Source organism: Indicator indicator, chromosome 29 (genome assembly GCF_027791375.1).
Source record: "Indicator indicator isolate 239-I01 chromosome 29, UM_Iind_1.1, whole genome shotgun sequence".
Taxonomy (NCBI): domain Eukaryota; kingdom Metazoa; phylum Chordata; class Aves; order Piciformes; family Indicatoridae; genus Indicator; species Indicator indicator.
In genome coordinates, this window is record NC_072038.1 from 6,631,423 (window position 1) to 6,653,507 (window position 22,085).

Genomic DNA, 22,085 nt, shown 5'->3' on the forward strand with positions numbered 1-22,085 from the left:
TTTCTGATGTATGAAAATAAGGTCTCTTTATATGACTCTCAGGATGCAGTTGAGAAACATGAAGTGTGCCTATAAATATGTACATAGTCTTCAAAACTATGAATCCACAATTTTTGTAAAGGTATACATGGAAAAGAGACATAGATATAAAATTCTTCTAGCCTGCGTGAAATTGGAATTTAAATGTGTTGTTTTGTTCCTAAATAATAGGACCCAGATTTCAAGGGGGATCCAAAATTCTTCTGGAGTCTTTTGTAAGATGTGAAGTAAGCCACTTTTGTTTAGAAGATCATCTTTAAAATGTTAGTTCTGAGGTTTTTGTTGTTTGTATACTGTATACCAAACACATTCCTTGAAGTTCTGTGGAACTAGGTTTCTTCATTGAAGGTAAGCTGCACTTGAAAGAAAGCCCTTTCTGAATTATATTTTAATCTGTATGTTTCATCAAGGTAGACTATATCCATGTTCTCTTACTGAGGTCTTGCATCATGTTTCTCATACATCTGTTCCTCTGATTGTCACCTTTGGTGAGTGCCATGGCTTTTGTGTGGCCTGTGGCTTGGAATTGCTTTTCCGTAGAAATAAGAATGAAGGTGGCAGGATAGACAGATTGTGTAGTCCTGGGTCTTATCTTGCTATGGAGTTGGGCCACAATGAGTTGGACATAGCCTTTGGACTGGAAACTTAAGTGTTTTTGAGCCTAGTAGTACCTTTGGAGCCAGGATATACCCTGCTTTTCCTCTCTAAAATGCTGCATTTTCAGAGGGTGGGTCCATTTTTGTTCTTTCTTTGTGAAGTTACTCTAATGAACTGCTGAAGCCAGGTGGTTCTGAAGGTAGCTGAAATCTACCTTTAGCATAAATTGCATTGACCTCACTCATGTTTGATAAGAACAGAAAATCTGTCTCTTCCAAATTCCTGTTCATTTTGGCTACAAGGGCAAAAGGTTTCATTTAGTTTCCATTTTTGAAACCAGGACATTTTCTGCATTTATTTTAGGTATATACAGGTTTCTGTATTCTGTGCTGTGTTGACTAATCCTTCTGACTCACTGTTAAGATAAAAATTTACCCATTTTGGGCACTACTGAATCACTAGAAGCCATCAGTTACTCATTTGAGGAACTGACATGCATTTAACTATGTGACTATGGACTGTCTGAAGGTACCTTGGAGAAGGTGACAGCTAGGGTTGGGTGGAGGAAGGCTTGAAAAAGATAATGCAGTTGAAAGGTTAGGCAGCTTTGGGGCAGGTCATGAGAAAAAGGAGAATGCCACCAATCAGTGTGGCATACAGACATAGACATCAATCAATATTGGTTGGTCCAGAGGAATGCTTTCAGAATCTCACTGTGGAGTAAAAATTATGGTGGCACTTGTGCTAGAATTTTTATGTGCTTAGATTTGGAAAATCATTTGAGGCCAGATCTCACTGCTGTATTTTAAAGCAGAGGTGATTCATATAAACAAACGAACTAAATCTCTTAAATAATTGTAGTGCTTTGAAATTAGATGAAGCTCAGTGAAGCTTGATTTATTTCAGAAGCCAAATTAGTAGTCCTGATGTTAATTTTCAGTAATAGTTTCTGATGGAAATAATCCCTTCTTTCTTTACATGGCATAGGTTTAAGAAATACAGCTGTTTTCAGACAACCTAAGGAAAGAAATACAAGAAGTACTGAGAACCTATTTTCTTTAAATCGGTGTACTTCAGATATCATTCGTGCATATAATTAATTCATATATTCAGCTATAATTCAGGTTTCTCAAAGGTCTCTCATTGGGCAAAGCTCTTTGTATAACCCAGGAACATGAAAAAGTGGGCGAGCATTACAGGAAATTTGCCTCATGGCTTCCAGACAAGCAAGTCATCCACAGTGACTCAGGGAAAATCATGTTTTACGTCCAGTCCACACATCACATCTTCCTCAGTCTCACGTAGACAACGTAGCCAGCTTTGCTTGAGAGATACCTGTTTTAATAATTAAACACCTTGGTAGCAGAACTTACTTATCTGTGCTGCAGTCAGCCTGAGCTTGATTTACAAGCTTTTATAAAGTTTTTCACGATGTAATGGGACTCAGGAAAGAGTGGGAAGTTTGTTCCCTCTTTGCTCCCATCCCTACAGCTGTGCTTGAAACAGGCCAAGGCTCCCCTTCCTGAGCTGCAGGAGGAATTAACGCTGAACAGTTTGATAAACAAAGTGTAGAGGAAGACAAGTGAACAAGAAAGTGAGATCTCAAGGTATGAAACAAGCGTCGGCGGTGTTTTGGGAGGTGTTACTATACCAAACAGGGGCTGCATAGGAGCGTGCCCACGCCCACGGAGCGAAAGGAGCGGATGCTGCTTTAACGGAGAGGGTGAAACGGGGAAGACAGGAGGAGAAGAATATGGCACGAGGTGCCTGGGAGCGAATGCAGTGGGAGGAACTGAGGAAGGCTGGTTTGCTAAACATGGAGGGGGCAGAGAAGGGAAGCAGCAGCTTTGCCGGCAGAGCCCGCGCCGAGGTAGGCAGCAGCTCGCAGCCCGGAGCCGCGCAGGGGGGGCTGTCCCGCAGAGCACTGATTGGGCACAGGCAGGGCGCGCCACGAAATTCACCAGCGATGGGCGGGGCCGAGGTTGCCATGGGGACGGCCCCCGCCCCCTCTGCCCCCTTCGAGCGGGCGGTGCCGCCGTCGCTCCCGCTGGAGGCGGCTTGGAGTCGGTCTTGGGAGAAACGTGCAAGTTCGTGCCGGGGGGAAGCCGAGCCGCTGCCGTCAGAAGGCAGAGCGGTAGCACAGCATCGCCTTATGCCGCGGCTTGTCCTGCAGAGCACCCGGTGCGCTCCCCTGCGTTTTGCGGCCTTTCTCTCTTGTGTGTCCCGCTTTGTTTGCACCTTTCCTGCTAACGAGTACCCTCTGAGTGCAGCCTCTGTCCCAAGCGCTGTCTGCTGCTGCTTTGTGCTCTTCTCTACGCCTTCCGCTAAGGGACTTGACGTCTGCGCTCAGCTCTTCTTGCTCAGAGCATCTGACCCTCTGGGCCCTCCATAGTGCTTCTTCCCTTTCGTCCTTGGATCTGTTTCCTGCCTGCTGGCTGCTCCACTGGCAGTTTTCTTTCACTCCTACTCGATTATGTCTTTCTTTCCCTCTCTGTACTTAAGGCGTACAAGCCTCTAGTCCTGCAGGCTATTTGGTTCCTGGCTTGCCAGTAGCATCCTCTTCCTCCATCCAAATGTCTGTCCCTTCTGGTCATCCCTGAGGATATTTGCTCCAAGTACTCAATGCCAGTGTTTCTCACGGTTTGTTCTCTTTTGGCATTCTTAGGCACTTTCTAGAATATGCACCCATTTTTTAGACCCAGAGACAATTGTTTCTTACACCTCCTGTCTGCTCTACTTATTAATGGCAGAGCCTAACACCAGGCTAACATATACCCCATACACCACAGCACAGCCCACCCCATCCCACCCTACCCCAGAGGTGTGTCTGCACTCAGTACCTGACATCCCAGGTTTCTTTTGTATGTTATTGATCCTTATCCCATCCTTTAGCTTCTGCTATATTCTATTCTTCTGATTACATTGTATAATGCACGATGTATATTTGCTGTGTTACATGTCTAACTTTACTTGTAAATAGCAAAGCAGCTACTCGCAGTAAACAATGAGCGCACAAGGGATGCTAACTTGTATCACTGTCACCGGATTTTTTTACACCTCATAGTTCGTCTGTGACCCCTGCTTGTTGCTTGCCTCATCATGACTTGCAGCACATAGTGAGCCAGCTGTGCTCATACTCAGATGGTCTTAGTTCTGTCTGTTACTGTTTCCTTGAGAAAAACAGTTGTGGCTGGAGATGTTTAACTGGTACTGGCTGTGTGGCATTTTCATTTTCTCTGTGGTTTTTGAAAGGAAGAGAAGCAATCTTGATTTATTAGCTTTGGTAATCTGTTCTGTACATCTTATTCTTGGTACATCATAAGGATAGCAAGGAAGAGAGAAGCAAGTAGAGCTCTTCAGTTCTTTGAACAAAGTCATAAAATTTTACACCTCTTTGACAAATAGTAGTTGTATGGAAATCTGAAGGTTTTGAGGTGCTACTCTGAAATGTTCTTCAGCATCGCCTTGTTCTTATTTTATTGAAAAGTGACTAGCTCAAATATGGCATCTAGTTTCTTGTTGTTGAATTAGCATTTTAATAGCAATGGTTGTAAAATCTCCACTGAATCAGGTATGCTAGCCACATTCAGTTGTGTGTGATTTGCAGCCAAGCCATCGTTTTCCTTTGGTGAAAAGGCTGAGTCCTATCAGGCCCTTATGGCGAAGAACTGGACTACCTATCAACCACCTCTCTTTGGATGTGGTTGTAGTAAGTGGTTGGATTGTAATGGGCATCTCTGCTATTTAGGTTGTATGGATAAGCTGTTCTGCTTGTAAGATGTTGTCTGTTGTTTATGTTTATGTTGTTTCCTAGGCCATCTTTTTAATATCATCATATATAAGTTTACTATTCTTCTTTTAGCTGCAAGACACCCAGGCAATTGGTGGAATTTATATTTAAAATTAAACCATTATTTTAATTATGTTCCTTATTGAAACGTAACTTGCAATTGTAAGTAACTGCTGCTATCAAAGGCAAAAGGCAATTAAATTGCATTTGTAAGAACTACAGCTCTCTGTGATGAAAAGCAATGTCTTAAAATTACAGCAAGCCTCATTCATATTTTTATAAGAAATTAATAACTCCAATGTTACATGTAACCCAAACTCAGGATATTGCTTTCCATTTACTACTGCCTTTGATTTAAGTGAGCTATGTAGAGATAGGGAAGAGGTTGTTTTTATAGGAAACTCTGTCATGCCTTTTAATTTTAAGGTAATTGTAGACAGAGCTTGTAAAAGGTGTCTCATTTTTCTTAATCATCTCTTTCCAAGAAAAGTTGTGACGTCATTGTAAGGAAGTAATAGGGTGGAGCTGTGGTCTTGGTTTGGTTCCCTACACAAAAGTCTTGTTTAATAATCTCCTGCTAATTTGAGCTAACAAAACTAAGCCGTGTTTTTTAAAAAGGCACTTACAATAGTATTTTGATACCTTAATGGGTGTAGACTGAGCATAGTTTCTTTCAGTGCCTTGACTCTAGAAAGCATCTCATAGGCTTTTTTTTTTCATCTGTAATGTATTTATGATTGGGGTGGAGGGGGAAGAAAGTCAGATTTAGTCAACCCTTTTAACTGTGGCAGCCATCAGATGCATTTGGAACAACTGGCTGAAAAAGGAACATACAAAAAGAACAAATCTTTTAAGTGTTGCATGTTGTAAACAGGGAGACAGTACTGTTTATGAATGTCTGCGACAGTGACTTTTACAAAAACCATCTATTTCTGCTTACTCAGATAAAGATGATGTTGCTCATACTATTTTCTGCATGGTAGCATGATTTGAAGATTGCCAGCAAGGCATGGGGTATGAAGAGAAAACACTATTTTAATTGCCTTAGGGATAAATGTGGAATCTAGGTCAGCAGAACTGAAAGACCACCAGGTCATTGTGTCCTCTAGCAGTGTTTGTTACTTTGTGTACCTGGGAAGAGCAAGCTTGAATTTTGTTTTTCTTGTCATGTCCAACGATCAGAGACTCCTTCTTTTTTTTTTTTTTTTTTGATCCTGGAGAATTAGAGTTGTCTAGATTGTGAAGAAAAATGCTTTTTAAATTGTGACATCCTTTAGCATAGAGGTAGCACATCATGTTTGCTGATCTGGAAATCTCTCTTTCATTTAAAGAGATTAAAGAGACACTGTTTGCAAGGCATGCTTGTCTGATTTGTTCTCTGCATCCCCTGTGCTTATCCAGATGGGATTAGCTGTAACCACTGACACAGAATAAATAATGCTGTACAATGAGAGAGGCTGTATTGACTCCAGAGGTTTGGGGGAATGGGGACATGACAATTTCTGTTCATATCTCTCCAGAGATTTCCCCAAATCTCTCTCCAATGTGGAGAAATCTAAGCAAAAAGTACAATTCTATTTTTTTTCTTTTTGCTTACATATAATGTGGTGGTTTTGTGCTTTTGGTTTGTTTGGTTTTTATTCTACAGTGTGTATAATCAAATATGAGGCAAATATGGAGAATAAACAATAGGAAGAGATGGAAGTGAAGCAGGTAAAGGGTTTCACCAGTAAAAGTACAACCTCTGTGTTGTTTATTTTCTTTTTAGTTTTAAAGATACAGTTATTATCTTACTGAAATACACATATTTCCTCATACCTGATGGATTTAACTGTGGGCAGAACAGCAGCTATAGGACTATAAATAAAAGTAAATGCTGCTCCTAGAAGTGGCCAGAGCCTGGTGGTCCAGGGATCTTTGCAATTTAAATTTAAATTTCACTGGTAATTAATTATCAGCTATGTAGTTGATTAGGAGTGATGAGATACTTGATTTGTATGAGTTGTGGGTCTTCACTGTCATCTGTCAGCTCCTGATTCAGATTTATAGTAGTGTTACAAATGGCAAAAGAATTAAATGATCTCTGGAAAGAAAAAGAAGGGAAAGAGCTACATGCTTGCCAGATCTTATATCAAAAGAAAATGCTGCAAGATGCAAAAAAGCAATATCAGACCATATGTAAATTCAGGAGCATATCCTTTGGGAATAGAAGGAGGAGTTTGTCTTCTACAGCCAGCATTACCTCTTTGCCAGGCTGAACTGGATGCTGATCACTGAGCTGTACAGCAATTATTCTTCTGTTCTGCCTTGCCCTGGAGAGTTGTGGGGTGAACAAGGCAGGTGTAAAAGTGCCTGTCTAGACTATACTCAGACAGCACTTCTCCTAGGCTTTATTTGTATGCATAAGTGTTGGCTATAGGATTCAGATTAATTCAGTTGAAGTGAAGATTTAAAAGCAAAATCTAGCAGAATATGAAGGTCAATGTACATATGGCTGCTTGTGACTATCCAGGTCAAACCTGCACTTCTGTCTATGTAGCTATTATATGACCAGTCTTATCTTACCAAATGCCATGCTTATTCAGCTGCATAAAATAACTGTAATATAGGGCTGAAAGTAATCAGAAGGTTGCAGAACTGCACAGTATCAGTCCAGGTCTGTCTGGCCAGGTAACAGGCTGCACTGAGCCTCTTGAGTCTTGCAGGGATGGATCCAGAGCTTGAAAATGTTCAGGGTATCATTAGAGAGCTTGCTGCTCGTGGTAGCAGTATCAGCTCTTCAGATTTGTTTGAAATTCTGGCATTACTGCTGTTCTTCCTCTGTATCTCAGAGAAACATCTTTGTAGATAGCAAATGAAAAAGCTGGGGACAGGAATAGATATGAAGCTGCCTCCATTTTTCTACATATCTAAAAGCTCAGATTTCTGCTGGGCAGCCCTTGTTTTGCAGTTTCTTCTTTTGCAACAAATTTTGGGTCAGAGGATGAACTCTTAAGCTTAAGTGGAAGTCTTTCACTACTTTTCAGCAGATCCTTGATATTTTATGTGCAACTAACTTCTGAAGCATAGCTTTAAGAAAAGGCAAATGCTGTTATAATTGGTTTCAACTGATTTATGAGAAGAAATGTTATGGTGAGCACTTCTTTAGGAAATTAGAGCATTTGGTATTTATAGCTGTGTATAGCTGTGTGTTATTTTTCAAAACAATTTTACATATATATGCCTCATTAGATCACCAGAGATGCTCTTTAAGGCAAATTTGTTTTATGTTTATTTATAGCTCTAGGAACAGTCAAATAGATGATCAGTATAAGAAGTATGTGAACCTGAAACATCACATGGAGAGAAAAATCCAGGAACTTGAAGGAGAGCTTGCTTGTGCTTTTTCCTCTTCATTTTCTCTTTCTCTCCCATTTTCATTTTCTTTCTCTCCCATTTTCATTTTCTTTCTCTCCCATTTTCATTTTTCCCTTCATTTTCCCACCCCCTCCTTCCTTCCTTGCCTAAATTGATGAGATTTGTAATGACACTTGAAAAAAATCATGCACTACTTGTGCATAGCCATTGCTTTGCTTGTCTTGCAGCTGCCCCTTGTAAGGGACTGTTAGGATTATCTTTAGCAATCTGATATTGTGTAAGATTATTTTATGTAGACAGCACACTACTAAATTTAACCTTGAAACTGCAGGAAAGGTCAGCATCTAGAAAGCAGAGGCAGCCTTAGGCAAGTTGAGTAGATATATGTTGTTTGTCATACTCCTAATTACAAGGCACTTTCCCCCCCCATTCCTATCTCTTATATTGTTATAATTTCATCATAAAAGGATAAACTTAGTGAAATTTTGCCTTCAATTGTGATACCTTAGGGGGTCATTACACCATCTATATATATTACAGACTTTAAAGACCAACCAAACCTACCTTCCTTTGGTTTTGTATATAAATGTATTTGATATTAAAATTATTTTTAATTCTTTACAGGTGAATGTGTTTAATCATTAGAACCAGAATGTTTGGGGGTTTTTTTTGCCTGTCAACCAAGCCAGTGTGCAATATAAATGTGTAATATAAATGTCTACTATAACATAAATACCACCATCTTGCACCCAACACCTGCCAGTCCAAATCTTGTTGCTTCAGTATAGTAGTCCTGCTAAAATAACCCATCTCCATGCATCCATTCATCCATCTTTTTTTTTTTTTTCTCTTTTCTCTTCATTTGGTTATAGAATCTGCTATTTTGCAAAGGATGCCATTCTTTAAATTCCCCTTTTCATGTAGGTCCTGTTAGGAGACCTACCATAGATAGATTTCCCTCAGCACAATCTGATTCTCATTAGAGCTGAGAAAGATTATGCACTGATTAACCCCCTTGTGCAGTGTTTAGAAAAGCCTCTGACAATACAAGGTTGCTATCTGTACCATTGTACTAGTGTCAGCTATCTGTTGCTCCTTATGTGGGAACTGTTAGCCAAATTTGATGCAGAAATTAAAAAGAAAGAATGTGAGCTTCAAAAGTAAATCATTTAAATGGGTAACTTATTTCTGTCCCGTGAAGTTAAAGTAACAGATTTTGAAGCTGTTACCCTTTAGAATGAAATAATGTATTATGATCTCGAGTAATTCCTGTGTGAAACACATGAAAAGATGACTCTCTTGTTGGTGCTGCTTTTCCTCCACTTATGTAGTGTTTCCAGGATAGCAGGAAGCAGGGGTATTTGTAGTAAGCATCTTAATTTCATTCATAGTGACTAATTATTTTTTCCCTGTACAACCCAAGACTATATGTAGGCCTTTGAAAGGCCAGTCTCGTCTTTCTAAGCTAGTAATGAGGAATTCACTCCTCCAAAATCTGTATTCTCTGCATCTTTAGTCTTCACTAATCATCATCCATCATTACCTGGATGGTTCTCTGGTGCCTGTGTTCACTTGCTTTAACCTATAGGTTAATAACTCAAGAAACTAAGGTGCGTAGGTAGAGGGGAAAAATAATGGTGTTCTTAGTTTGACAAAACAACCACAAAAGACATCCTCACACCCTGTTCCACTGGCAAGCAAATACTGATTTCTGTTTCCACTGCTTCTGACAATGATTCTTTGAATTTGTTGAACCAAATTGATTAGAAAGTAAATCATCAGTACTCAAAATTGAGATGCTTGTGTTGCTTGAAACTTCACTTTATTTTGTCTCTCTATATCATCTAGGCATCAAGAACTAGCTCATGCTGCTAAGGAAAAGGATGCAATGCCAGCTTCAGTAGAAGAAGCACAAGTCAAGCAATTAAAAAAGCTGAAGCAGCAGATTAGAGAACTGCAGACAAGACATAAAAGTCTGGAAATTGAGCTGTGCAGAAGAGAGTGGAGTCATAGTGCTTGTTTAAGGGAGAAAGATGCTCTTATTAGAGAGTGAGTGACTCAATTTATCTTGTTTTGTAAGCTGTGATGAAGAAACTGAGAACCACATACTTACAAGTTTTGTGTCTAACTTATTTATGTGAAAACTTCACAGTAATTCATGGTTAAACAGGTACCACACCTGGAGTACTGTGTCCAGTCCTGATCTCCACAACTGAAAACAAAAGACCTGGATGGACTGGAGAGAGCCACAAAGCTGATCAAAGGGATGGAGAACCTATCCTATTAGGAAAGAATGAAGGAGTTTGGTCTTTTCTCTTTGGACAACAGTTTTATATCCAAGCTTGCATCACTTGTTGTATTAATTGCCTTAAGAAAGTATATATAACTATGGGGGGGTGTTCTTCTATGTAAACTTTAAGAAGAAATTGTAGTGCTAAAACCAGGCCAAGGTTCTCATCTGACTGAGGTTTATAAGGAGCCTGTGTCTAAACAATTCCAAATTCAATTGATGCATGGACAGGAAGAGATGCTGAGACCAAATTCCAGAAAGATGCGGAATGGTGGTATAGAAGACTAAGACTTTGTGTAAAGTGACATTTACAACCAAACCTGAGAATGTCCCAAAGTCTTAACAGCTTTGTGTTTGCAAAGCTCAGCCATATGACAGTTGAATCTGTCTTGAAAACCCTTCAGTTCTCAATATGCCATTGGTCCTCAGTGTGTTTCCAATGTATGCATCTGCTAAAACTTTGAGCTTAGGAATTTTACCCTGGCAATCCAAAACCTTTAATTCTTAACTCCTTTACATCTCATTTCCATTGTTTGCAAATGGAAAACATGATGTGGGTGGTGTTGCCAAGAGCAGTATTGGAGTTGAAGAGCAGTTTATGCCACTTGAGCTGAGGTGACCTCCAAAGCTGATTCTAAGTACCCATGCAGATGCACCCTAGGAGACTGCTGAGCTCTAAGCAAATTAAAATGCTTTTGTGCAGTGAAATGCTTACAGTGGAATAGAATAAAATAGGTAATTTGGAAAATAGAACACAGAAAGAAGATGAGGATAGCAAACAAGGCTGAGAACCCAAAAACCAAAGGGAAAATATTCTCAGCATTTATCTTGTTAAAATCAACAGTTTTGCTCTGTCTTTCATAGATATGAACAACAACTGTCTCTGGCAGCTGAGAGAGAGCGAATTCTTGAGCAGAATAAAGTGCAAGCAGAACAGGACTGGCAGCAGCTCTGTGAGAATGCTGAAAGTGATCAGTGTCAGAAATCAGAGGATCTAACACAAAGCCTGTCTTCAGCAGGAGAACAGGTAAGCATTTCAAGTTAGCACTGTTTAGGAGCCGTCTGTTGCACAGAGAACTATGGAATTTTTCCAATGTCATGTTTCTCAGGGGAGGCATGACTTCAGACTTCTGTCAGAGATCTGTAAACCAGTAATTTTGTATTATGAACAGCAGCTCTTCAAATGTATTTGATCAAAAACTAGATTAATTTTCATGGGCAGTTTCTAACTCCTTTGTAATGAAGTCAAGTCAGCTTGAGAGATGCCACTGCTTTTTTCCTCACACTTTAGCAGAAGATGATCTCTCTTAGATCAGCCTCAGGCCGAAAAGAGTTTGCTGATCACAGTACAACTTGACCCCTGTGAAGGGAACAATATTAAGCCTGGAAAACCCTGGAGTATTTTTGTATGAGGAAAAAAAAATCCTGTTTTTTGAAGTGTAAAAGCTTCTGTTTCTGAAAAATGAAATGCGTAGTTATTGTTTAGAGACTGTGACACAAAGGGCTGCCACTAATTCTCAGTGACCAGCTGCCTTATAATCTCACAGGCACAGAGGAAACCCTTCTTCACAAGATTCAAAGTGCAGGCATTTTCTCTGGTGTTTTATTTTACCATTGTCTTCTCAAGGTGATTCATAGGCATCAGTAGGTGTAGCGCAGGAAGGCATCTGAGAAATAAATCGGCATTGGCTATTTCATAGACAGAAGATGAGACAATGAAGCCAAATTATTTTCCTATGAAGGCAATTTTTGACAGAGCCTAAAGAGAGATGCTTTGAATCTCCATCCTGTGATTTTAAAATATCTTTTAATTTTATTTCCTCCTTTTGTTTTATTTCTTTTTTTCCCCCTTGTTTTTAAAATTTGTTTAATCTCTATACTCTTTGTCCTTGAGATACTGACAGTTCTCTGCTTTCCTTCCTTCCTTCCCTCCTAAATTGAAGCTGATCTACAGAAAAGAGAAGACAGGTTGCATGAAGTGAAGACATTTTGCTTTGACTGTCGAGGGAGAACAGACAATACAAACATGCTTTAATCACAGTATTTTACCTGAAGGGGAGAAACAGGTTAGACAACACTTAATGTCTTGGCTTGTATGAATTCATTTTGAGATTCATTGAGCCTTCTGGGGCATGTTTTCACTGAACTTCTTGTAAGCTGCTCCTCAGTTTCATATGTTTAATTCAAAATACAGACATGTCTAGTGTGGAGTACACATAGATTAGTTGTCACAGGCTTAATTTTCAGTCTTGATCCATTACTCAGTTGCACAAGGAGCAAGCTGGACGTAGACAGATGCTTCAAAACAGGACAATGTACATCACAGCTCATGAGAATGGGGAAAATTAATTTCTGGAATGTTACTGAGACACTGTGTTGGTTGCAGTTCACAGTGGATTTTGAAGTGGTAGAGGTAAAATTGTAAAGCAATGCTTTAAAGACTAATTTGCCAGATGTTTAAAATAATGCCTTTTAGTATCACTCCTTTTGTTGCTACTTATTAAAATAGATATATTTTTTTAAAGCTATTTGTTGCATTTGTGCAACGAAAAATGCAAAACTGGCTGGTTTGAAACCATGCTGGAGGATGATGCATTAGGAGTAGGACACTGTCTTTTGCGGAAGAAGGAAGGTAAAGAGTGTGCTGCAGTGCACCCTGCTGGGTAGCTGCAGATGCTCAACACAGAACAGTTAATGTCAGAGCTGGATCCTAAAATTCCAAACACACTTGGGTGGTGTATTGGTACTATTGGTGTCTTTCCCTTCATGCCATTTCAGTTTCTCTTTCCCCTCTCCTCACCTTAATAGACATGGAGAAGAATGATTTATCCTCATCTTCTGCACACCTTGTACTGCTAGAGCAGGAAGAGGCACAGGAGAAAATGTGGGGCAGCTGTTGTCTTTATGACAGGGAACTTAATATGAAGGCCATTAGCATTCCAGATCACACTGTCAGATCACTCTCACAGAACAGACTTATGACTGAGGAAATAAGGCGAGTGAAAGAATTGGGGAGTGATGGAGAAGACAGAAAAGGAGTAGTGTTTGAGGCTATCTATAATTCCAAAAGTCAGGCTTCAAGGCTTTTGTGAAGGCAGAGCTTCAACCTTTAAATGGCAAATGCTCCTTTTACATTGGTCACTGATAGTTTATCTGTAACAAATGGACAAAAGGAAGACATCTCTTCTTATTTTAGAAGTGAAGTATTTAGAACTTGGGATAAGACAGAGTCCTCTCTGTGCTTCTTTCCCCATCTCAAGTTCTCATCATAGCAATTCCTCCCCCTCCCCCCCAGTAAATCCCCAGAATAAGCAGACCTCTTTCTTTTCTTCCTATGGTTCTTTTTTCCTGAGTCTGTTCATGGATCTGTGTGTTGTGGAAAGAATATGCTTTATTCATTAATGAAGGGTAGTTCCTGTTTTGTACTTTTATTTTACAGATATTTCAGTATGATGATAGAAGTTCTCTGAGCACAGATGCTTCTACCTTGGAAATAAAAAAGCTGCAGGAGCAGAATGCCAACCTTCGGGCTGCCATTGCACAAATGAGGAAAGAAATGGAGAGTCTTGATGAGCGCACATCGTCCTCTCTTCCTCCAACAGAAAACAGACAGCCTGCAGAGCAAGGTGACAATGCTTGCCATGACCTCTAAGCTCAGTTAAGGAAGTGTGGTGATCATGGTCATGATCTGTGAGGGCTACACAACCCCCAGTCACATAAAGATCATGACTGTGGGATTCTCAGGATTCCACAATAGAAGCACACAGAGGTCTGACATTCTGAGAATTTCTTTATTACAATTTGCCAGTTCCCCAAGAATGATTAAATAATGTAGTATTGAGAGAAGAATTAAAAACTTCTCTGTGCTCCTTAGTCATGAATTGACCTTTTTAATGTGCCACCTCTAGTCACTTCTGTGTTTGGGAGCTAATGGTGGTTGTATATTGTGAGATTGTACTGGTTTTTATATTTCTTCAGCTCTGTTTACTGTTTATCTACCAAAGTGGTAAAGATGTCTATGAAAGAGACAAAGTTCTGAGGTACCTGTTGCTGTGAAAGCCTAAGCTGTCTATAAATATGTATTAATTCATATTACACTCCTCTCCTCTTTTAGGTTCACTGATCACAAACAAAATTTCAGCTGGAACCACTCTGAGCAATGTCAAAGTCAGCTCAGCTAACTCAGATTTTATAGTGAACCCAGAGATGGAAAAGGTACAGAGAGGCTTAAACTACCTAAATAGCTGTTTGCATTTGTACGTGTGCAATTAAATACATAGCAACTTGACTTTGCTTGGATAAATATTAAAAACTGAAGCAAGTGGTCAGTTAGTAATGAGTGTAAATTCAGTGAAAGCCAGCAATGGTTTTTCTTAGCCAAATTTGTGCTCGTTGTTTCTAAGGAATAAATTTTGACTGCTTGTTCTCTCCTACAAAGGAGGGAATCACAAGGAAGAAATCACTGCAGAACTTTCAACCCCTTTTTTTTTTTCATTTGGAAATGCTTAATAAACTACCATGTATCACTTCTTCAGCTTTGCCATTGTAAATCCATACTTCAGACTTCTCTTTAAAGACAGGCCTGCATGCTTTCCATGTATGTTCTCAAGAGCCTCCTATTTCATGGTGAAACTACCCAGAGAAATAAGGGATTATATATTTTATATATATAGATAGATAGATATTGCCCAGCTGGTTATGGCTCTGAGCAACCTGACCTAGTGTGAGGTGTACCTGCCCATGGCAGGGGGGTTCTAACTAGATGATCTTTGAGGTCCCTTCCAACCCTAACAATTCTATGATCTGCACTATCTATTTCTTTTCAGGGGCCAAACCCCAAAGTTCCTGAAGAAAAGATAGTAAATCTTGGACAACAGTTACCTGATATAGGTCCTGGTGCTTTTCTTCAGTATGGCGTCAGCTACACTCTACAAGGAATGCAAAATAAACTAAAGAAAGCAGCACAAAAGATCTCAATTCTGAACCAAGAGAAGCAGCAGCTGATTGAAATGGGAAACAGACTCAGGGCAGAACTTGGAATGGCATTAAAGGAAGGTAAATTTATTCTACAGATGAGTGCTAGTAGAGTAAAACCTGGGAATCAGTTCATCCTTGGAGCTGGAGAGAGTTAGGCTTTAATATGAAAACAAATTGCTGGGCCTGACTGATTCTTGATCTGCATAGTTTGTATGAGACTGCAGAGGTAATTGTTGTAAGTAAGGTTATGCTGTGACAGGAGATAAAGCAGTGAGAGTCTGTAGGCAGCAACATGTTGTTGATGAACATCTTAGATGAAGGGTTCCCTGGTGCATAAATGTCAGCATGGGAACTGGAAGTTGAACTAAGAGCAGAAAGGAGGTAGTTTGTCTTGGAATAAAAACTAGTGCTTTGTGGAAGTGGAAGAGAAAGCAGAGTAAGCTTACTACAGAGAAAACTTGAATCAACAGTATGTATAATGCAAGAAGATTTCACTGTGGACATTTAAGTTCCATCCAACAGTTGCTCTAGCAACAAAGAAAAGGCAAAAAGCATAAGGACCATTTTCACATTGCATTAAATGCATCTGCAATGGGAAAGCAGTTCTGTGGTTCATTGATACCCACTACAAACACTTACTGGGAATGTAATATTGATCACAAAACAACAACAGAGAATTACTTCCTCAGCATTTTTATCTCCTTTGTAGGACTTTGGCATCCTTCTAGCTCTAAGCACTGCACAGTTTGTATTGCCTCTGGCAGCCTTTTTCCAAGGGAGCTTGTCAGAAGGACACGGTGTCAGCTGTCGGCTTTAAAGCATCTGCAGCACAGCCTTGTGACACAGGTAATGATGTGCCCTCTGAAATCTAGTGACAGAGCAACCAAGGCAAATCTAATTCCATGAATGTAACTTTGCTTAAAATTCTGCATTTGAATGTCTTTTGCTGACTTTACCTGAGTGCCTTGATACCACGAAAGATTCCATAGAATTATGAGCTGGGAGGGACCCATAGGGGTCTTTGAGCCTCCACACAGGGCAAGCTAGAGGTTAAACCATGTATCTAAGAGCACTGTCCAAATAATTATTTATCACTGTCAGGCTTGAGGCTAAGACCACCCTCTGGGGAGCTTGTTCCAGTACTCAACCACTCTCTCAGGGAACAACCTCTTCCTAATACCCAGTCTGAACTTCCCCTGATGCAGCTTTAAGCCATTCCCTTGCATCCTATCACTGGACACCAGAAAGAGATCAGTGCTTCCTTCTCTGCTCCCTCTTCTTGAGGAATTTGTAGACAGCAATGAGGTCATCCCTCAGTATGCTCTTTTTTAAGCTGAACAAGCCAAGTATCTTCAGCTTCTTCTATCTAGTGCTTTCACCATCTTTGCTGCCCTCCTTTGGACACCTACTGATATTTCTATATCCTCATATTGTGGAGTCCAAAACTGCACACAGTGCTCGAAGTGAGGCTGCAGCAGTGCTGAGCACAGCAGGACAGTTGCTCCTTTCAGCTTAACGCACCCCAGCACACAGTTGGCCCTTCTGGCCAGCAGGGCACGTTATTGGCTCATATTGAGCTTCCCATCAACCAAACTCCCCAAACCCTTTCTGCAGGGCTGCACTCTGGACTCACATCCTCTGGTCCGTACAGACAAGCAGGATCACACTGTCCCAGCTGCAGGGACCAGCTTTTGCTCTGGTTAAATTTCATATAGTTGGTGATAGCCTGGTGCCCCATTCTACTGAAATGTCTCTGTAAGGTCTCTTTAGCCTCAAAGGAACCCATGAGTTCTCCTGATTTAATATAACTGGCAAACTTACTTAGTGTTCACTCAACTCCTATGTCTGGGTCATTGATAAAAGCACTGAAGAAAACTGGCCCTAAAATTGAGCTCTGGGGAGCACCTCTAGTGACTTGCTGCCAACTAGATCTTATCCCTTTAACATAAATGGTTGTAGGTGGGACTTCAAAATGATCTTTTTTTATGTTTCATTCAAGGAATTTTTGTGTCCCTGCCCATGGCAGGGAGGTTGGAACTAGATGATCCTTGTGGTCCCTTCCAACCCTGACTGATTCTATGATTCTGATTCTATGAATTTCAGAATTGTATTGGGATATGGCTTAGTGGTGGACTTGGTAAAGTAGGGTTAATGGTTGGACTTGACGATCTTGAAGGTCTTTTGCAGCATATATTATTCTATGATTTTATGATTCTAATGCAGCAAAAATGCATTTCTGAATTACCAGCCTGAGTATCATAAAGCTTCATTTTAGGTAAGGTAGGCCATTTGAAGGCTTTGCAGTATGTTCTAAGATAAAGTTGAAAATGATTAATCAGTGAGCATATTTCCAAATACCCACAGTGGTAGAATTTTTAAGCACCCTTGTCCAAATCATTGTCATGGCACACTTTCCATCTATGAAAGCAAGGTATGTAATTAACCTGTCTCTTATCTTTCGTAAGTAAAATGCAACTCTTAATAGTTAAATTGCAGCTTTCATCAGAGGAACAAATGGATTAATCCTGGCTCCCTTAGCAGTTAATGGCATTCCTCCCAGTGACTTCAATAGTCAGGATTTCACTGTGTACTTTACTTAATTGATCAATGGGTTTGTTCCCATGAGGACTGAGTCAGAGTAGCTGATTGTCGTCGTAGTTTGGAGGGTGGTAAACAATGTTCTTTCAGAAAGAGTGAGGTTGTTGCTCTGAGGTATAAGACTCCAGTAGAATTATTAACTAAGTTCAGTTGGGGAAATACTTCCTCTGGGAACCTCTATGGGCAACTTGTTCCAGTGCTGGATCACCCTCTCAAAGATGATTTGACTTGTTTTGGTTTTTTTCCCTTGTAAGTGTCCTGTATTTCACTTTATGCCCATTGCCTCTTGTTCTTCTGCTGTAATACCACTGAGAAGAACCTAGCTCAGTCATCTTTACCTCCTTCCACCATCCCCATCAAGGGCTTATACATGTTGATCACTCCTGACCTCTCTCTTCTGGAGGCTGAACAAGGCCATCTTCCCCAACCTCTTCTCGTATGTCAGCTGCTTCAATTCATTGGGCATCTTTATGTTGCAGTATGTCAATGTCTGTCTTGTACTGGGGAGCCCAGAAGTGGACACAATACTCTAAATATGGCTGTACCAGGGCTTGATAGAGGGAAATAATCACCTCCCTTGACCTGCTGGCAGTATTTTTCCTGATGCAGCCCAGTGTGCTGTTGGCCAAAGGTCTCAAGAACACATCACTGCTTCATGTTTCACTTGTAGTCCACCAGAATTCCTGTTTCTTTTCTGCTGAGCTGCTTTCCAAGTATTCAGCCTCCAGCCTATTAGATTGAAACTGCCTTTGGGGAAAAATCAACTGAATTAAAGAGAATTTCCTCTGGAGGGTCCTGTTTATTTTTAATTCTTACTTCTATTAACTGAAATCAAGAACAGATTTGGGAGCCTTTTTGTGGATTACTAAGGTTCATCCAGAAATATGTAGGAGACTGAAATTTAATGTTTCTCTTTATGCACAGTAAGATCTTGGTGTTAATAGGAAACCACACAGGAGACAATCCTGTCATGGTGTCAGATTGCACTAAGAAATCACAGCCATCAGTCATTTACTTGAAAAAATTCACCATCTGAACATGTTCTGAAAATGCCTTAAGCATTTTTACATCTAGACACATTCTAGAAAGATGAGATGGAACAACCATGTATTCATTTTAAGCATATTACCCTGTGGTTTTTTGCGCCTGAATTTAATCACTAATTTCTTCAGATGTAATCTGCTTGGATTGGTTGTTTACAAAGTACATGAACCGCATGGCCAGACAGTTTGAATGACAAAGGTGAGTTTCTTAGAAGAGAGAGTGGAAATAAATTCTAATGAAGGGTTTATTTCCTTACATTTAATAGTGATGTTAAAGGGGAAAAAAAATTAAACTCTGCAGTTGCTTAGAATAAGTGCTACAAATCAGGTAACTAAAAGTTAAGTGACTCAGCTGGTATTATCTTTACCAGTTGTATGTCTGGGGATGACGTGCTTTCAGTTTTTCAATTTGCAATTTAGTTTTGCTGAAAATAGATTTTTTTTTTTTTTTCCCCTCTGGGAAATAAAAGAGAAGTGCAGATTAGCCATATAATTATACCCATGAGGGTTGTTAGCTGAACTAATTACAAAAGCACTTGGGTCAGTAGATTTGAGAAAATAATGTGAAAAATTGAAGGACAAAGGTCATCCATTGATTAAATTTGAGCATGAGTGTTGACTGACATGTCATGATCAAGTTCAGTGTTCTGCCATCAGGTCTTTAGGCAGACAGTTATCCAGCTTCTTCACAGTGTTACTATTGGGGAAAAAATTGTAGTAAAACCAGGTAGTACTTGTTTGGAAGGCTCAGCCATTGGCATATGTAAAGGCTCTCCAAGCACTGTTTCAGCTGGGAAAGACACATATTGGGGAAGAATTTAGATAAACATTTCTTGGCCAAAATGAATCTATCAAGTTGAATCTGTGGCACTATTTCAGAATATGTTCTAAGGGAATCTGGCAGAGAAGAACTCCCTGTTTGGATGCCCTATCACGGGTGCTTGAATTTCTCTTGACTTCTTCCTAGCACAAGATACCCCCAGAAGGGGCACCTCTGATAGAGAAAGGTTTCCTGAAGTCCAAAAGGCTGTGCTGTTAGAGTCAATTAGAACCAAATCTGAACAGCTTGCATGAGTGAAAAATAAATCCCTGTTATTCTTTACTGCTCATTAGTCAATGAAGAAGTTTTAAAGGTTGCAGTGTGGACAAACATTGTAAACCATCAGACAGTGATACACTGAGAAGGCCATCTGGTGTACCTTTGCAGAGCTAATGGAGACTTATTCTTCCTTAGATATAGCAGATAGTCTAAAATAATGGGAATGGAGAACTGTAACAGGTCAGTCAGGTAAATGCAACATGAGCTGGAGATATTTTGTCGAATTTATCTAATCCAGTTCTTTTGACATCAAAGGTATTAGTGAGGGCAACAAAAATGCTAGTTAGGACATACCCTAGTGAAGGCCATCTGGGTTCCAAGACTGGGAAGGCTCAAATTATTCAAGCATTGTGAGAACAGATCTGGGAAAGCAGCACTGTTTTGCAGCTCTTCATTGACAGTTTGAGAGTTTGATAAAGAGCTGTCATAGTAGCACTGTCACAAGAAGAATTAGAATCCTGTTGTAGCATGAGGAAGGTCCTCAGAGAAAAGAACTGGGGAGCATTCAATAAATAATCTTGCTGGCATGCCAGTAATAAACTTAGGGAGCAGTGGCATGGGCTGCTTCTGGAGCAGGAGATCTTAAACTTCTCAAACTCCAAGGTGAAAAGGTGAACTCTGGTCGTATGTGGCAGTCCTGGGCAGAGAATTGTAGAGTTTTGGAAGGAAGGTAAGGCAACTGCTAAAGTGTGCAGGAAGCCTGAAAAGTGGTCTGCCAACAAGTGACCTGACTGTGGAATGCCTCTGTGTGCTTGTGGATAGATAATTTGTCCATGATGCTTGTGAAGATCTTTACTAACTTGGAATCACAAGGTTGGCATTCTTTGTTCCCTCAAACTTTCCATTCAGTGAGGTATTTCTTAAGCTCTGTGCTGGTTTGAGGCCAGCCAGAACATCTCTTGCCCCGAAAGGGACAAAAGAATGACACACGCAAACGGATTGGAGAGTGATGGAAAAGTTTAAATGGAAAAGCAATTGGTGAAGCTACAGAGAACTACAAGCTACAAAGCATAGTGGAAAAGAACGTCCTAAAGCATACAGAACCCCCTCACAGAATTCCCAAAAGCTACCCAGTCCTCCCTTTCTCCCACCTGAGGGTCTACCCAATCCCCCAGGGCTCTTTCTTCCCCCTCCCGCTGCTAGGCAAGTCTCAGGCTGGCCAGGTCTGAGACTGCCCCCCCCCCCTCCATTCTCCTCCTGGCATTAGGCCTAGACAGGCCTAAGAGGCCTTGAGGATACTCCCCCGGCATTACCCGATAAGAGAGGACATCTCCCATGGGAGCAGAGGGAAGAAAGAGGAAGAGAATGACTCTGCAGATGGCCTTAAAGGGTGCAGGATTTATGGGTAGAAATACGCCATTTCCTGTGTCCACCCCTGTGGGTGGGCACCCAGGACACCAGAGACGTATCTCATGTAGCAGTGGCAGGGGGCACCCAGCCCAAACTGCCACAAGCTCTTAAACTCCAGCACCAGGAATAATTTTACAAAGGAGATTCAGGTCCAGTAAAGCATTGGAGTAGACCTTCTGTAGCCTATTTGTTTCATCTGTGCACTGCTTGGATTGAGGTCTTAAAAAAGGATTAGTTAAATTCTTGTACTAGACATCTGTAAAAGGGATTTCCAAATCTGGGCAAAACAGCCACAATTCAAACCCATATTTTTTACATTTTTTTTCCTTCTCCACCTCTTCAAGTTTTCTTTCTTTCACAACTCATTTTAGAACTTACCTGATTCCTAAACTGGCTATTCACTGCCCATCCATCCCACTCCTCCCTTGCCTTATTTTTAACAAACTAGGTATTGTTTGCTGTTATCCAACATCTCATGTCCTCCAGGTTATTTTTAAAATCACTAAAGATTACTCTTGATTTTGTAAGAAGAAATATTTTTTTTTTTTAAATACAGTGTGTCCTTGGCTCTTGGAGAGGTAGATTTGACCATGAGTTTCCACATGGTGCACTAAGCTCCAGGAGCAGTAAGTCCACCCTCTTCAGATCATGGATTGCTCGTAGGTCGTGAATGAAGCAATCATCATTGAGGATGTTGCCAGCTCTGGTACCTTTTGGAATCATCTCTGTTACTGCTGGAATTTGTCAACACTAGGAAGGAAGATAGCCCTTTTTATACAAGCTGCTCATCTTTACTGTTCTTATTTCAAGCTGCTCTTTACCCAGAACATGCCTGCTGAGGCTTCAGCTTCTGCGCTAAAGCTGAGCTCTCAAACACTGCTACTCTACATTGGGCATTTGTCTTCTAGGCCATCACTCCTAAAAGTTGGGCTGCATTTGCTCCTG

At 40.5% G+C, this 22,085-nt stretch overlaps 1 protein-coding gene across 1 annotated transcript in view; it reads left to right on the forward strand.

Annotated features, from left to right (window-relative positions):
* Positions 1 to 2,623: 2,623 nt before the first annotated feature.
* The window catches only part of CCDC57 (coiled-coil domain containing 57), a 28,297-nt gene continuing 8,835 nt past the window's right edge, over positions 2,624 to 22,085 (forward strand). Inside the window, 9 exon segments of the mRNA XM_054394061.1 lie at positions 2,624 to 2,817; positions 7,707 to 7,796; positions 9,632 to 9,832; positions 10,938 to 11,100; positions 12,080 to 12,139; positions 13,513 to 13,699; positions 14,188 to 14,288; positions 14,900 to 15,128; positions 15,760 to 15,896. Of these exon segments, the coding sequence (XP_054250036.1) occupies positions 2,624 to 2,817; positions 7,707 to 7,796; positions 9,632 to 9,832; positions 10,938 to 11,100; positions 12,080 to 12,139; positions 13,513 to 13,699; positions 14,188 to 14,288; positions 14,900 to 15,128; positions 15,760 to 15,896 (1,362 nt within the window).